Source organism: Podarcis tiliguerta (genome assembly GCF_965153285.1).
Source record: "Podarcis tiliguerta genome assembly, chromosome: 13".
Classification (NCBI taxonomy): domain Eukaryota; kingdom Metazoa; phylum Chordata; class Lepidosauria; order Squamata; family Lacertidae; genus Podarcis; species Podarcis tiliguerta.
Window position 1 is genome coordinate 29,945,031 of NC_139546.1, and position 16,331 is coordinate 29,961,361.

The following is a 16,331-nucleotide window of genomic DNA, read 5'->3' on the forward strand; positions in this document are numbered from 1 at the left end:
GAGACCACTTCTTCCCTACTGGAGATGGGTGGGTATGTGGAATCACAATTTGCAGTATTCTTAGATTTGTTATGTTTGCAGCTTAAATGTACAAAGATACTTGAATGTTACCACCTTATCTTCCGAGTCTGATTCTGATATATTCCACAGATAGAGGAATGCTAGTTAATGTACCGGTAACATGCTTGTATTATTTTTCTTTCAATTCATCAACCTCAGTTCTGAGAAATTGTTTAGGTCAAAATGCAGTGTAAGCAGTGCTTTTTTTTCTAAAAAAGAAAAAATGTTTGGGGTACTCTCATTTTCCTACTCATATTGAAATACTGCCCCTGAATTAGCCAAACTTAGATTCACAAAATGTTTAGGGGTATGCGTACCCATGCATCTCTCCCCCCCCCCCAAGAAAAGCACTGAGTGTAAGAGTAACATGCAGAAAGATGTAGGTGTGGTGATAAAGAATGATGCGAAGAAATAAGGAGTTACAGTTTTCTTGCCACAGGTATTGTTAAGTTCACAGCTAAAAACCACCCCAACCACTTACCTATTCCTTTTAAAACAGTTTCAGCCTGGGTAAGTGAAGTTTTTCATTTCACTACTATAGGCCATGACTGGTCAGACATTCATTGTGACATCTGAGGTGATTTCTTCTTCTTCTGGCACATGCCAGAATATTGTATAACAGATGTATTTATAAACTGGTTTTTAAAAGGTGTGTGTGTTAGAAGGAGCTTAATTGGATATGTGCTTTGGCATTGTGGCAAATTGCTCCCATGAGTCCAAAACAGTTGATCAGAACCAGAACTCCCCAATTATTGTTTCCTCTGTTTCTGTCACAAATGTAAGCAACTAATATATGCTCACTGTCTTATAGAGGATTCCAGATCGCACTGCGTATACAGAGAGGTTTTCCATCTTGGCCCTGGCAGACCTATGTGCACATTGGAACATGAAAAGAGTATTTGTCTGCATATTTATGAATCAATCCATACATGGGTTCCACAATGGTACTTGGAAGATGTCTGAGGCCTGCCTTCTTTCTTTCCATGTTTTTTAAAAAAGTTTATTGGATTGCCTGGTAAATTGTCCACCATACAGATAAAACATACTGTTACAAAAGTTGGGTGCCTCCCTCTCTCTTTGCTGAGCGGTGGCAGGAGCCCATGGGGTTCCAGGCATTCACTCACGATCTGTGACCACTTATCCCTTAAAGGTGGAATAAATTAAATTAGACATGTTTAAAACAAAACTGGTATTTTATTTATACACACCCAATGAGCGTTACAGCTTGATGGTTACTTTGGTAAAGTACAAGCTTGATTTTGGTCAAATTCTTTTTTTACAGAAGTGTTTAAAACTTTTACTTATGATTTTAACAGTGTTCCTAAATCATCTGATTCATCCTAGAATGGCTCTTTGTCCCACCATGCTAGTAAAACACATCTAGCCCCCCTTTATGATATAATATTTTATAATTGTTTTATAAAATAATCTGGTTTGCCCTGCCTAGCAAACCTCTACCTGCTCAGCTATTCTGCCACCCAAGCCCTATCTAACACTTTAGCTGTCAGGTTTTACCTTTTACTTTTCCACTCCCTCCTGATTGGCTAGCACTGTTGGGATACTGCCAGGGAGACAAAAGCCATCATGGCCCCACGCTGTCTCCGGATGATCCATCGACCTCCCATAGAAACGCAGTATCAATCAATTAGCGACAAAAGCCTCGGAAATAGCTTTCCACATTCCAAGGACTGATGCATGCTCTATCAGCAGAGTTCGTACAGCGAAAGTTGCACTCAGGAGAGCATTATTTACAACTTTATTCAGCGTTGGTCAGAACAAAGAGAAAACATGACTGCCTGCTTCGATGTCCAGGCACAGAGAGAAAACGAAAGCATATACAAAACAGAAACATCCTGTGAACAGGAAATACGTAGGCTGTGACTCACAACAGCCTGTCCCCCTTTTAAGGTGGAACGGAAATATCCTAACAAGCACTTCACCTTGCTGTGATTGGCTACTGAGTCTTCAGGGGGCTGACCAAAGGAATGTCCACCACACACAGCTTTTCCTGACCTCACTGATAAAAGTACAGGGAGCCATCCAACCTCTATTGAAAAGCCTCCAATGAATAATAGTCCACCACCTTCTGAGGTAGTCGGTTCCATTGTTCAACAGCTCTTACCATCAGAAAGTTCTTCCTAATGTTCAATCAGAATCTCCTTTCTTGTAATTTGAATCCATTGGTTCAGGTCCTACCCTTTGGAGCAGTGAAAAACAAGCTTGTGCCATCTTCCATGTGACAGCTCTTTGGATATTTGAAGATGGCTATAACATTTCAGTCTTCTGCCCTTGAATATTCTAACTGGTTCAACCAGGTGGAGTAATGTTACTCCATTTAAAAGTGGCTGGCAGTGGAGTTTACCTTTAAAATGCTACCTTCCATAGCATCCTGCTTGTCCCTTAAGATTTTTGGTTAAGTCCTTTTGCCTAGTGTTTCCCTCAGCACAGCTGCATTCTGCATGCACTACACTACAAATATATCGATAGTTGAGAGAGAGAGAGAGAGAGAGAGATGCCCCAGCTCTTCAAGATAACCCTCATAGGTCGCACTACATTCTTTTGTTTGTTCTGGCATTTTAAAGGGTTAAAGTGCATCTGTCTGTTATCAGTATCAAAGATCATTTGTTGCCTCTCAGGATGTAAATTACATTTCAAAATGCTATTGTATTGTATTGTATTGTATTTGCCAACATACCAGGAAGAAGAATCAACACAACCAAATGTGAATAAATAGGTTGTACTTTGTACTTTGGTTGTCAAATGAAATCCATTCCGGAAGTCTTTTCAACTTCCAAAAAAGTTTGACAACCAAGGTGTGGCTTCCAGTTGGCCGCAGGAGCTTCTTGCACTCAATCGGAAGCCATGGAAGCCATGCCGGACATCCAGCTTCCAAAGAACATTCACAAACTGGAACACTCACTTCTGGGTTTGCCGGGTTCAGGAGCCAAAATGTTTGAGTCACAAAGTGTACGAGATCCAAGGTACGACTCTATTTATGAAATATAACAACTTGAGGATCTGCAAAAAACAATTAACTAGTCAGATTCAACTAATGTAACCAAATCAAATCAAGTCCAGACAGGTGTTGATTAATAACAAGAACACAAAGCAAGACAGCAGACACACACTGTGTACACACAGCAAGGTTTCCTAAGATCCTCCCTCCCTTCTGCGTGGACCTTGGGTGTAAGAGCCTAACAGGCACATCATGGCCTCATTGGCCAATGTTCATCCCAATGTTTCTGTCAGGTCAAAGAGCATCCCACCAGCACCCACAGGCTAAACCTGACAACAGTGACTAAGGGATGCCCACAACCAAGCAACACTGTCTTAGGTACTGTAAGTGTTCCATTCCTTCTGAAATTTCATCACCTGCCTGGACCACATGCCAATTTTCCATACTGAAGGAGCACCACTCCAACAAACAACACCCAACAGTATAGAGTTGGCAAAAAATAGAAGACCCCAGTCAATTAAGGTTTCCGCAAATATTTCCTACTCAGCCCTTGGAAAACTGATAACTAACTTGTAGACCCAGACTGCAAAAGGGCGGGGGGGGGGGTAGGTGCTGAATAAAGAAGAGTTAAGAGTTCAGGACAGAGCAAGCTGAAATAGGCTGTCACCACCTCTCTCCATTGGGCAAAATTGCCCATCAGGCCATAACATTCTCCCCTAGGGAGATACCACCTCTCCTCTTCTTCCAAGGGAGGAGGGGTGTGGCAAATTTGTCCCCTCCAAAAATGGTGGAATTGCATTGTACGAATAACATCTATGTCTGGAATATTTGTGATGAAGGCCAGATTAGAACTATTTTAATTGTTAAGGATGTAAATTCTGGCAATATACTGATTTTTGTTTGGGGACATCAACATCATAATTTATTACGGTCAAAGACCAGCTCAAAAAGCACAACTGGGACAAGAATAAAATATACATTTAAAAATTGTACAACAATTTAAAGATTAAAATCTGAGATAAACACATATACACATAAAGACCTAAAGTTTGGGCTACCATACAAATTGACCCTGCCACCATGGAGGCCAACTTTTTATTCTATTCATACCCAGGAATAAAAACCAAGTGATAAGGAATCATTCTAGTCAACATGATCTTCCTCTTCTTTTCCACGATCATGTTTCTCATGAATTCCCTCTGAGAAGATGGGTCTGGCACCATTAACATGTCAGGTTTACTTGTAGTTTACTTGTACTCAAATTCATTCCTTCTCCTCCTGCTCATTATACCTTCACCATTCTCAGTTCAACAGCCTAGTTGAAAGATCTGCTACACTGAATTTAAAGAGCCCGGTAAGTCATGCTACAGTCCTCCAAATTAATTTTGTGGGAGGTGTGCGTGGCTGGTGAACTTGGCTGGCATTTGCAGGTGAGCTATGAGACTTCATAATGCTGAATTAAGGCACTATGAGAAATAATAACAATATAATAATAATAATTTATTATTTGTACCCCGCCCATCTGTCTGGGTTTCCCCAGCCACTCTGGGCGGCTTCCACAGAAACAAAAAATACCACACATTAAAAACTTCCCTGAAGAGGGCTGCCTTAAGATGTCTTCTGAATGGCAGGTAGTTGTTTATCGCTTTTACATCTGATGGGAGGGCGTTCCACAGGGCAGGTGCCACTACCGAGAAGGCCCTCTGGCTGGTTCCCTGTAGCTTTGCTTCTCGCAATGAGGGAACCACCAGAAGGCCCTCGGCGCTGGACCTCAGCATCCAGGCAGAATGATGGGGGTGAAGACGCTCCTTCAGGTATACAGGACCGAGGCCGTTTAGGTCTTTAAAGGTCAACACTAGCACTTTGAACTGTGCTCGGAAACATACTGGGAGCCAATGCAGGTCTCTCAGAACCGGTGTTATGTGGTCCTGGCGGCCACTCCCAGTCACCAGTCTAGCTGCAGCATTCTGGATTAGTTGTAGTTTCCGGGTCACCTTCAAAGGTAGCCCCATGTAGAGCGCATTGAAGCAGTCCAAGCAGGAGATAACTAGAGCATGCACCACTCTGGCGAGACAGTCCGCGGGCAGGTAGGGTCTTAGCCTGCGTACCAGGTGGAGTTGGTAGACAGCTGCCCTGGATACAGAATTGACCTGTGCCTCCATGGACAGCTGTGAGTTCAAAATGACTCCCAGGCTGCGCACCTGGTCCTTCAGGGGCACAGTTACCCCATTCAGGACCAGGGAGTCCCCCACACCCACCCACCCCCTGTCCCCCCAAAACAGTACTTCTGTCTTGTCAGGATTAAACTTCAATCCTTTAGCCTCCATCCATCCTCCAACTGCCTCCAGGCACTCACACAGGACCTTCACCACCTTCACTGGTTCTGATTTGAAAGAGAGGTAGAGCTGGGTATCATCTGCATATTGATGGACACCCAGTCCAAGCTTTATCCAGAAAAGCTTTACCAGGATCATTTTCAGTGGTACAGAAATGACGCTAATCAATAAGTCATTGAAATATTATTTTTCTAAAAAAGGAAAAGAAATGAGGAAAAAATAAGGGGGAAAGATCCAATTTCTGCATTAGAAATCAGGATTGAATAATTATAGGTTTTATATAGTCAAAATTCTCAAGATGCACAGGAAAGCAACAAGTGACACTGAAGGAGGACATTCATTTATAAAAATGTTTGCTGAAAAGTGAAATGTGTATAGCACTTGTGTTAAAAAGTGCATCCACACACATAAAAGCATGCAAACTTATTTTTAAATAATAACTCTGAAAAATGATTTAAAGGAATGTCCAAGATCTAAGAGTTTCCACAAAGCAGCCTTGATTTCCTTGTTTCTCATACTGTAGATGAATGGATTCAGTGTGGGAGGAATGATGGTATAGACCACAGCAAAAGAGATATCTGTATAAGAAGAAGCATTACTGGGAGGCCTTGCATAGGCAAAGACTCCACTGAAGAGAACCACAGAGACAACAGTGAGGTGGGGAAGGCAAGTGGAGAGGGCTTTTTTCTGACCATGAACTGAAGGGATTCTGAGCACTGTAGAAAAAATCTGAATGTATGTTATGATAATGAATATGAAACAACCTAGTCCCACACTCCAGCTCAGCACCAGGAATCCAACTTCAACTAAGTAGAAATCAGAGCAGGAGAGCTTCAGTAATGTTGGGACTTCACAGAAGAACTGATTGACAGCATTAGAACAGAAAGTGTTTGCAAAGATGCTACCTGTATGTAACATGGCAAAAAGAAGGCTCGTAATCCACAGAGTGGCCACCATCTGAATACAGGCTCCTTTGTGCATAATTGTCTCATAGTGGAGTGGGTTGCAAATAGCAACATTGCGGTCATGTGCCATTATAGTTAGGAGGAAAAAATCTGACGTCCCAAATAAGAAATAAAAGAAAACTTGAGCAACACATCCGGAGTAAGAAATTGACCTGCTGTTTAGGAGGGAAATAGCCATTGATTTGGGTACGATGACTGAAATTGTTCCAACGTCCATCATGGCTAAATTCATCAGAAAGAAGTACATGGGTGTGTGAAGGTGGTGATCAAGGACAAAGGCAATGACAATGAGAAGATTTCCTATTATTGCCATCAAGTACAAGGCTAGGAACACAAAGAAGTGTAAGATCTGCAGTTCTCGAATGTCCGAGAATCCTAGCAGGAGAAATGCAGACATGGAGGTAAGATTGTGCATTATGCTCACAGGACTTGTTCAGATGCTTGCTGTGCAAATAAGAAGGAAATAACTGTTAATATACAAATGTTGATTTATGAATTTAATTTAACCAAGATTCCTTTAATCTAGCAGTCACATATACCAGATAGGCAAATGTTATTATGGGCTCTTTGTTCCCTTGGTATTGTCACGAGAGTACTACTGTCCTTTCATTTTCCCTTTCCACCTTCACGTTTGTTGTAAGATGCTTTCCCATCCCCAGTTTTTAAGTGGTTAATGGGGATGGGGACAACTCAGCTTTCACCTCAGTCATCAAAATGTTTGGATCAACCCTGGTTGACTGGGTTGCAATTGTAGCCTAATCTGGATTTGTGTGCCCAAATACAGTGGTACCTCGGGTTACATATGCTTCAGGTTACATGTGCTTCAGGTTACAGACTCCGCTAACCCAGAAATAGTACCTCAGGTTAAAAACTTTGCTTTAGGATGAGAACAGAAATCGTGTGGCGGCGGCAATGTGGCATCAGCCGGAGGCCCCATTAGCTAAAGTGGTCTTCAGGTTAAGAATAGTTTCAGGTTAAGAACGGACCTTCGGAACGAATTAAGTACGTAACCAGAGGTACCACTGTACAGCAGAAAAAAACTGATCCAATAATATTTCTTCAGTCAACTATGTCCCCAAAATAATTGATTACAAGAGTGTCTACTCCCGTGAGCAGTATACAGCTGGAGGACTGAATGTAATGGGAGGTGACTTCTTACCTTTGTTTTTTTCTGTTTGTCATGTGTCTTAGTCAGGTGTACTCGTGTGTTACTTCCACATCTTAGAATTCTAATCCTGGTGTTTTCCACAGATATATTAATGTCCCAGTTAATGCAACATGTTTTTTTATTATACTTTCAATTCATTGACTTCACTGTGAGAAAAATTTCTAAGGGAGAAATGTAGTGTAAGAGTAGCAGTCAGAGAGGGTTGTAGGCTGAGAGAAAGGGATTGATGAGAAGAAAGAAAAAATAGTCGTTTTTTTCATCATGGGTAGTGTTAGATTCACAGTTGTTTTTTTAAAAAATAAAACTTACCTTGCTCCTTTAAAAGCAGTTGGGTTTCAGTGTGGGTAAATGAAGTATTTCATTAAGCTGCTGCACAAGCCCTTTCCAGAATATTGCCTAGCAGTTTTATATCCAACCTGATTTTTTGAGCTCTCTGTGTAGGAAGGAAGTTAATTGTATATCTACTCTGGCATTTTGGCAAATTGCTCCCATGAGTCCAAAACAGCTTATCAGAAACAGAACTCCCTCACCTCAGTTATTACTTAATCTGTGTCACAAACATAAACAAATAACTAATATGGGCACACTGAGAATAAGAGGAGGAGGGTTCATTCCTGTGCAATACAAGGCATTCCCATGCAAGTGTCTTCCCTCCAGGGAATGAGTTTGCAAAGGAGCATCCCACAGAAATGAATCCCAAATATCTCGCTAGCAGACCTCCTCACAACCAATTCCCTAAGTCCCATTGCCATGGAAACTACCCAGACCTACATCCAGGAATAGTACAGTCTCTGCAGAAGGGCTCTGCTAGCTGTGGGTCCCAGTGTGCCTTTCAGTCATCATCTGTCATGGCTGGCCACCTGCACTAGAGCAATGTCTGTTGGTAGGCCCAGGTGGTTCCCGTGTCAATGGGGCCTTGGAAATGGGCTGTGAGAAAGCAAGGGAGTCAGAGTGTGGATTCTGCAGGACATGTCTTTACAAGCAAAGGGGCACAATGATAAAGGAGTACCCTGCACCCCATAGGATTGAATTCTCCTCTCACCAGTTGGTGAATGGAGGATTAAGTCTTGCTTGGCTGTGCTTGGAATAAATTGACATTTCAGTTCTCTCTCTCCCCCCCCCCCCCATGTTCCACAGCATACATACTGGATTAAAAATATCTCTACTCTATGCATTCAGCATTTTGATTTACACTTAGAAAGTGTCTAAAGCTATGTAGTGTATCCCACTACCCAAAGGAGGACCACACATAAGTCTTTACAGTCAAACTACATAATCTAGCCTACTATGCCCTCATAAATTTTATGTTGCTGCAAGTCTAAGACATAGTTCAACTGAAGTTTGCAAATTTATATATACTTACTTTGGAGGAAATCTCATTGAGGTCAGTAGGGTTTGCTTCCAATAAGACATGCACAGGATTGGACTGTATTTGATTGAAAGGTCCCCTAGCTGACTCCAATGCTGGTTGTTTACTCCTTGCAAAATATGGTGTTAATAAAGAGAAGTTTCTAGACATAGATCATGCAGCACTTAAATTACAGACTCCAAGCACTTTAACTATCCAATTCTGAAAGTTGAGTTACTTAAAACAAAGAAAAATATCATTGTGTGGGTAGTGTCTCTGCCTGTAAAGACAAAGCTGAAGTCACCAGGCTGTTCTATACTTGTAGATGTTTCCAGGATATAAAAACAACAACAAGCAGTCAAGAGGTAAGCATGTGTATGCGCATGCACATACACATGAAAAGATTATACAGTGGACACTTGGGTTGCGAACGTGATCCATGTGGGATGCACGTTCACAACCCGCAGTGTTCGCAACCCATGTCTGTGCACACGCGGGTTGCGATTCGGCGCTTCTGCGCATGTGCAAAGCATAATTTAGTGCTTCTGTGCATGCGCGACTGCCGAAACCCGGAAGTAACCCGTTCCGGTACCTCCGGGTTTCGGCAGTCCGCAACCTGAAAAAACGCAACCTGAAGCGGACGCAACATGAGGTATGGCTGTATATGAAAAGCAGGAATACTCTGACCATGCCAACAAACACATGCACATACCTGAGGAATCTTGTTGTGACCAAAGGTGATGGAAGATTCAGTCTTCTGAAGTGAGCCCCCACTTACAATGATAGTACATCTTTCCCCTTATGTGCCTGTAATTAAGTACATTCCTGCGCAGTAGGTCCAGCAGGTTGTTCCGTGTGCCCCTTCAATCAAACAGATTGTCATAGATCTGGCACTTCAGAGGAACATTGGGAAAGATCTTGAGATTCTAACTGATCTCATTAATGTAAAAAATTCAACGGAGGATGTGCTGCTATTTTTAAACAATATGATGCTATTAAATTAAGATGAAAAACTTCTCTCAGAGATGATGTCATAAATTTGCCAGTTAGAGATGGGTTGGTTCTGGCTGGGATGCCTGGATCTGTCTCTTCCCGCAACACCCCCAACCCCACATTGTACTATTATGATTGGAGGTAGGTTAAGGGAACTAAGGCTGCATTGATATGGGGGTTATTGAAGCAAAACAGGTATTGCCAGTTCCTGGCCCACTGTGAATAGTCCCCAGAGAATATGTAGTGATGACACACAACTCTCTCTCTCTCTCTTTTCCATCGGTACCAGGAGAGGCTTGTAAAGTACTTGACTGGTGTCCGGAGTCTTGATGTGGGCCCAGACAATGAAATGAAATCAAGGCAAGATGGAGTTGTTCTGGGTGTATGGTTCCTGAGTTTGGGAGATGGAAAAACAATCTGTCCTGTATAGTGTTCCACTCCCCTTAAAGGAGCAGGTTGGTAATCACTTGGGATCAGGAGTCAGTGGCTTGAAGTGCTTATGCCAAGCTTCAGCTGGTGCACAACTATTGTCTTTAATGGACAGGGATAACTTGGCTACCGTCACTCAGACTCTGGTAACCTCCAATTGTGCTATTGTCCAAGAAATAAGAAAACCCCACTGTATTATGTAGAAGCACTCTGGGTCCTCCATCCTGCTGGATACCTGCAATCTATGTGATATTTGTCTTGTAAAAGAGCATGGATTACTTAATATTAAGTATGTGTGCAGTGAATTCAGACAAATACCAAATTCATCCTGAGCCAAAGCAGGGTGCCTTGAGGGAGGCAGAAGGGTGGATTCTGGATTTCCCCAAGTTGACATGGGATCTGTGTGAGGCTTCCCAAGTCAAAGCACTAACAGAAAGGAATGTGCCTTCCCGTTTCCTCTTGTTAGAGATATTAGAGTGGAATTCCCTGCTCTGGATCTTGTGCACCATAGAAGTGAATAAGCTCCACCATAAGAATGAATTCCAAAAAGTTTTACTGCAAAAATGTTTTAAACTAGTTACAAAATAAAATGCTACAAAATGCAAAGTAACACATTTCTCTAAACAAACTAGCAATATGTTCCAGTCTTTTTAAAGTCCTTGACATTGTCCAAAAACATTCTCTGTTTGGTCCCAGAGAAAGGTCCTATCTCAGTTGCACATTTTTCTAACCATAAATTCAATTCCCTGAATATATGGATTTTTCTAAAACATTGGCTTATGGGCAAACTTCATTGGAAAATTCAAAGAACTGAATTTGTGGTTAAGTTCGTATATTGAAAGTGTGAATTTGATAGATTCAGTTTAAAATGAGAGTTGAGGTGAAATTCTCACCCATTGTTATTGGTAGTAGCAAGGGATGAGGCCTACAGCAGCGTTTAGAAAAGGAACCTAGTCAATAAAGTCCACACAATATTAGAATGCCACGTTGATTTCTGCGTAGATTATAACTCAGCTGATATTAGGTTGACTGTAGCCAAACTATGAATATGAAAAATGATGGATGAAAGAAACTCAATGTAAGCTAGAGGAGGCAGAGGGTAATGTATGTGATAGAAGTACTGTCTGCTGGTTACTGAAATGTGTGTGACGCTTTATTTAAAGGAAACCATTCTCATACCGAAGTGCACAGAATCCCATTTTCACAGAACAACTCAGGAGAAAACTTTAGAAGATTTCCCAAAATTTAAAAGTTTCCACAAAGCAGTCTTGATTTCTTTGTTTCTCATGCTGTAGATGAATGGATTCAATGTGGGAGGGATTATGGTGTACATCACAGACACAACTATATCCAGATCAGAAGAAGAATCACGAGGAGGCCTTGCATAGGCAAACAACCCACTTAAAAGAAACACAGAGACAACAGTGAGGTGGGGAATGCAGGTGGAGAGGGCTTTTTTCTTTCCACGAACAGAGGGGATTTTTAACACTGTAGAAAAGATCTGCATATATGTTAAAATTATGAAAACAAAACAACCTAGTGCTATACCAAAGCTTAGCACAAGAAGCCCAACTTCAACCAGGTAGAAATTAGAGCAGGAGAGCTTCAGTAGTGATGGGATTTCACAGAAGAACTGATTAACAGCATTAGAACAGAAGGTATTTGCAAAGGTGCTCCCAGTATGTAACACAGCATATAAAACACAAATAGTCCACACAATCACTACCATACGAATACAGGCTGCTTTGTGCATTATTGACTCATATTGTAATGGGTTGCAAATAGCAACATAGCGATCATGTGCCATTACAGTTAGGAGAGCAAAATCTGATGTTCCAAATAACATAAAAAAGAAAACTTGTGCAACACATCCAAAATAAGAAATAAACCTGCTGTTTAGAAGGGAAAGAACTATTGATTTGGGTACCATGACGGAAATTGTTCCGATGTCCAGCATAGCCAAATTCAGTAGAAAGAAGTACATGGGTGTGTGAAGCTGGTTATCAAGGACAATTGCAGCAACAACGAGGAGATTCCCTATGATTGCTATAATGTACAATGCTAGGAACACAAAGAAGTGCAAGATCTGCAGTTCTCGAATGTCTGAGAATCCCAGCAGCAGAAATGTAGACATGGAGGTAAGATTGTGCATTTTTTTCACTGGGCATATTCACATATTACCTGTACCAGAATAAGATAGAAAGAAATATTGAGTAAACAGTTTATTTTAAGCTGGACTCCTTCTGTGTAATAATCAAATGAAGCTGATATTTCTTTGCTGAAATATGAAATGAAGACATATGATGATATGCTGTCTGACCCCTCTGTATTGTCATGAGAGAATCCCTGTCCACTCATTGAGCCTCTATATCTGTTGCAAATGTGTTCAGGGCAAGGTCTGACTATATCCATAATCTCTTCTCCTGACATCTATGCATTCAGAGGGACCTCAGAAAGAGAAGCCAACATGCAGGCACATTTATGTCCCAGGAGTTCACCACCAAGCTATAGGTCTCAATGATTCAGGGTTCTCAATTAAACTGCTAGATTATTTGCACACAATATTCACATATAGCCTTCCTTTTGAGTGTTTGGCTGGACGTGGAAGGAAATATGAAACTTAATGCAGCCTGAGAACGCAGGGTAGATCAACTATGTTCATTGGTGATGCAGATGCAGGTGCCTTTCCTCTCATCCTTCCCACAAACTGTGTGAACACATTTGCCCCAGTTCCTTTGCCCACCCCAGAAAGGTCACCAAACAGCAGGTCCTTTTCACAGTTAGCAGGCTTCACCCCCCCCCCCCCAATAAACAAGGAACTGCTACTCAATATTCTGTCAGGTCCCATTAGAAGATGGAGGACTCTCAGATGAATGCAGCACCATTGTATCATAGCCCCACATAAACATATCTGAAGACTAGTACAGGGGATCACTATATCACTGTACACACAATTATTAATAGCGTACAAGCCACTATCCAATTGTCGGAGGGACTGCTCTCCAGATTTGTGTAGTGTTTACTTCTTAGCTTTTTCATCTCCCAAAGAAATCCTGCAAGGCAACAGAGGTTTAGGATCGGAGTTTTCCTTCTCCTGCCTAAATGGGCTACCTTCCCAGTTTGGCAAACCCCATCTGCCCCACTTCCCTCTACAGCACCTCCAGAAACCACCTTCTTGACCACTGGACCCACCATTGGTCTTGTTTGCTCAATCCGCCAGATTAAGATCCACTAAATCTTTGCACATGGGGGAAGTCCTTAATTCACCAAGGGTTTGAGACCCATTGGCTACCCACAGCTGGTTTAGCTGGCCAGGCAAAGCTGTTCCCAGTTTGTGGCCATTGTCATGCTGACAGCTCATAGGAGCCACAGGTGAGAGCTGAGTGCAGGGTGGGGACCAAAGGTCAACAAACTACCCCAGAGGGAGCATGACACATCCCCCACGAGAGGTACTGGCCCTCCCCTAACACCTCATGCACCCCATTAGTATTTAGCTGCCTTAGTATTTAAGTATTCATTATGGTACTGTCTTACCCAATGTTAGACCCTTAGTGAGGAGGTGACTTGCTTGAAAATAAGAAAAATAGCCGCTAATTGGGAGAGTGAGCAAACACTATTGGAGGATAAACCAAGTGTGTGTCATGTGACCTGCTTTGTGGTGCCTAAACTAGCCTTTGGTGTGGCATAAGATGCTGCCTCGTTCTTGGTCTTTAAGTAGGGAATTGAGTGGGGCAGGGAGTGCCGACTTATATGTTACCACAGCCAGAAAAATTCCTTGGATCAGCCCCAACTGACCTTCTGGTCCTCCTGCTAGCCTACTCTGGATTTGTGTTCTGATGCAGTCAGCTAATGCAAACAAATAATTTATCACATCAGTGTCTACTCATGGGAGAAGTATAATGGTAGGAGGTTGAATTGGTTGCAAGACTACTTTTTCCCTAACTGAAACAACAATTGCTTGCAATTTCATTATTTTTCTTTTGGTCATATTTCTCAGTTAAGTGTACAAAGATGCTTACATCTTACTTCCATATCTTGGAAGTCTCGCTTTGATGTTTCCCACAGGCATACTGCTGCCCCCGCTCCCCAGTTAATGCATACTGCTTGTGTTATTCCACACTAATGACATTGACTTCAGTGAATGGGAAATTTCAAAGGGAATGTTGTTATGTAAGAGAGAAATGTAGGTGGTGTGCCAGTGAATAAAGAGGGCTGAAATGTCAGACTTTTATCACTGTAGATAGTATTAAATTTACATTTTTTAAAATTAAAGTAAAACTTACCTAGCCCCTTTAAGAGCAGTTAGCTTTCAATGTGGGTAAATGGCATTTTTTGGGGGGTAGCTGCTTTAGGTTATGACTGGTCATGCATCCCTTGGGTCATCTGAAAGTCTTTCATCTGCTTTTCAGATTTGACTGAATATTGTGTAGCAGCTCCTTTGTAAACTGGCTTTTTAAAGATGCTCATGTAGAAAGGAGGTTAATTGGATGTGCACTTTGGTACTTTGATAAATTGCTCCCAAGTGTCCAAACAATAACTTTCATAACAATAATTTTCATCCTCATTATTGCTTCTTCTGATTTTGTCAGAAATGTAATCAAATAAATATTACATGCACATTTTGCCTGAATTGGCAATGGCAGAGAATTTTGGTTCACTCTACATTTTGGAGAGAGCTTAAACGTTTTGTCCCTCTAGGTCCCATGTGCGGATTGCAACAGAGATATAGGGATGAATCTTTTTTGCATATCTAAGCATTTATGTATTTAAAAGCTGATGCAAAGTCTTCCTTATTTCTTTTTAAATGTTCAAAGCAGCTAGAATTGTGACTGTCATGTGGGTAAAAAAGTCATATAAAGTGCTTCCAAGGATCACATGTCATAACAAAGAGTTATAGATACAGATATCAATGTAGGCAGCCATCTTTCTTCAGGTAGAGACTGGCTATTATGATGTCCATTTGCTTCCTGGGTTGTTGTTGCTGGAGTTCTGCCCTTGTTGGATAGCCCCAGCCAATCAGAACTCTATGTGGGTGTGGCTGCGGGCACATTTAACCGTGGCACAACCAGCTTTCACACTCTCTTTCTTTCCATCGCTGGCCTAAGCCAAGCTGCTCACATTTGTAACCAATAAAGTTGTGGCCTTTTTGAACCCATAAACCAAAATACTTTGTGTCCGTGTGCTTTATTGTTCTCCTGGGAACTTTGTGGCTCGTGTGGCTTGGAACTTGCTATGCAATTCCATTCTTTTGCTCTTGATGAAGAGTACTGTGTATGAGTAGACTGAACTTTTTGAAAAAGCTCACCTGCTTCCCCTTGTACCGGAGACACAAATGTGCATCAGACATTTGAATTGAACCACAAGATAAGTGACAAGAGTGTAACAATAAAATAAAGCAACTGACTGCAAAATATACATTGTCATACTTAATACATACAGCTCACAAAATATTGTCCACAGTAGCTATTTCTGAACTCAAATAACTTAAGTTGCTTAGCAATCCCACAGTGCCCCCTTCAGTTTGCAATGTATCAGTGATGTTAAGGCTCAGAAGTTAATTTAAATTGTTAAAGAAGTTAGCTGCGGCAGGGGTGGGCAAACATGCTTTTTTTACCAAATAAGGAAAGCAAAAAAGTAGCAAAAAGACAATATGCACTACAAAGGTAATTAGTAGTGCTGAGCTGAATCACGCCCCCCCCCCCGAAAAAAAACCACGCATTTGTCATACAACATAAGATGTCAGATATTATTTCACAGAATGAGTCTCTGGAGATTTTGTGAATATACTTATGCATCTTGGGAAAGTTTTATTACTATTTTAATTTAATTAGTCATAAATTGTGTGTGGATAAGGAGAATGCCTGTTTCACAGTGAAAACCAAATTATACTGATGAGACAATGTAACTTTCCATTTTGGAATTCTTGTGTTTTCTTATGTTGCAAGGAGCAATGCCCCAAGTGTGCATATCCCCAAGCTCAATAGATAATACTAAACACTGCAGACATCCCCAACACACACACACACACACACAATATAGAGAAATTATAGAGAATGTTTATCCCTCTAGAAGAGAA

At 41.5% G+C, this 16,331-nt stretch overlaps 2 protein-coding genes across 2 annotated transcripts; both read right to left on the bottom strand.

Annotated features, from left to right (window-relative positions):
- Nucleotides 1-5,781: 5,781 nt before the first annotated feature.
- Nucleotides 5,782-6,732, bottom strand: LOC310663375 (olfactory receptor 14I1-like; the record flags this gene model as incomplete). The annotated part of the gene is made up of 1 exon (XM_083411188.1): nucleotides 5,782-6,732. One exon carries the CDS (start codon nucleotides 6,730-6,732, stop codon nucleotides 5,782-5,784), a length of 951 nt encoding a protein of 316 aa, XP_083267314.1.
- A 4,736-nt stretch (nucleotides 6,733-11,468) lies between these two features.
- LOC310663391 (olfactory receptor 14I1-like) lies at nucleotides 11,469-12,407 on the bottom strand (the record flags this gene model as incomplete). The annotated part of the gene is made up of 1 exon (XM_083411210.1): nucleotides 11,469-12,407. The coding sequence occupies one exon, from the start codon at nucleotides 12,405-12,407 to the stop codon at nucleotides 11,469-11,471; it is 939 nt and encodes a 312-aa protein (XP_083267336.1).
- Between the last annotated feature and the right edge of the window lie 3,924 nt (nucleotides 12,408-16,331).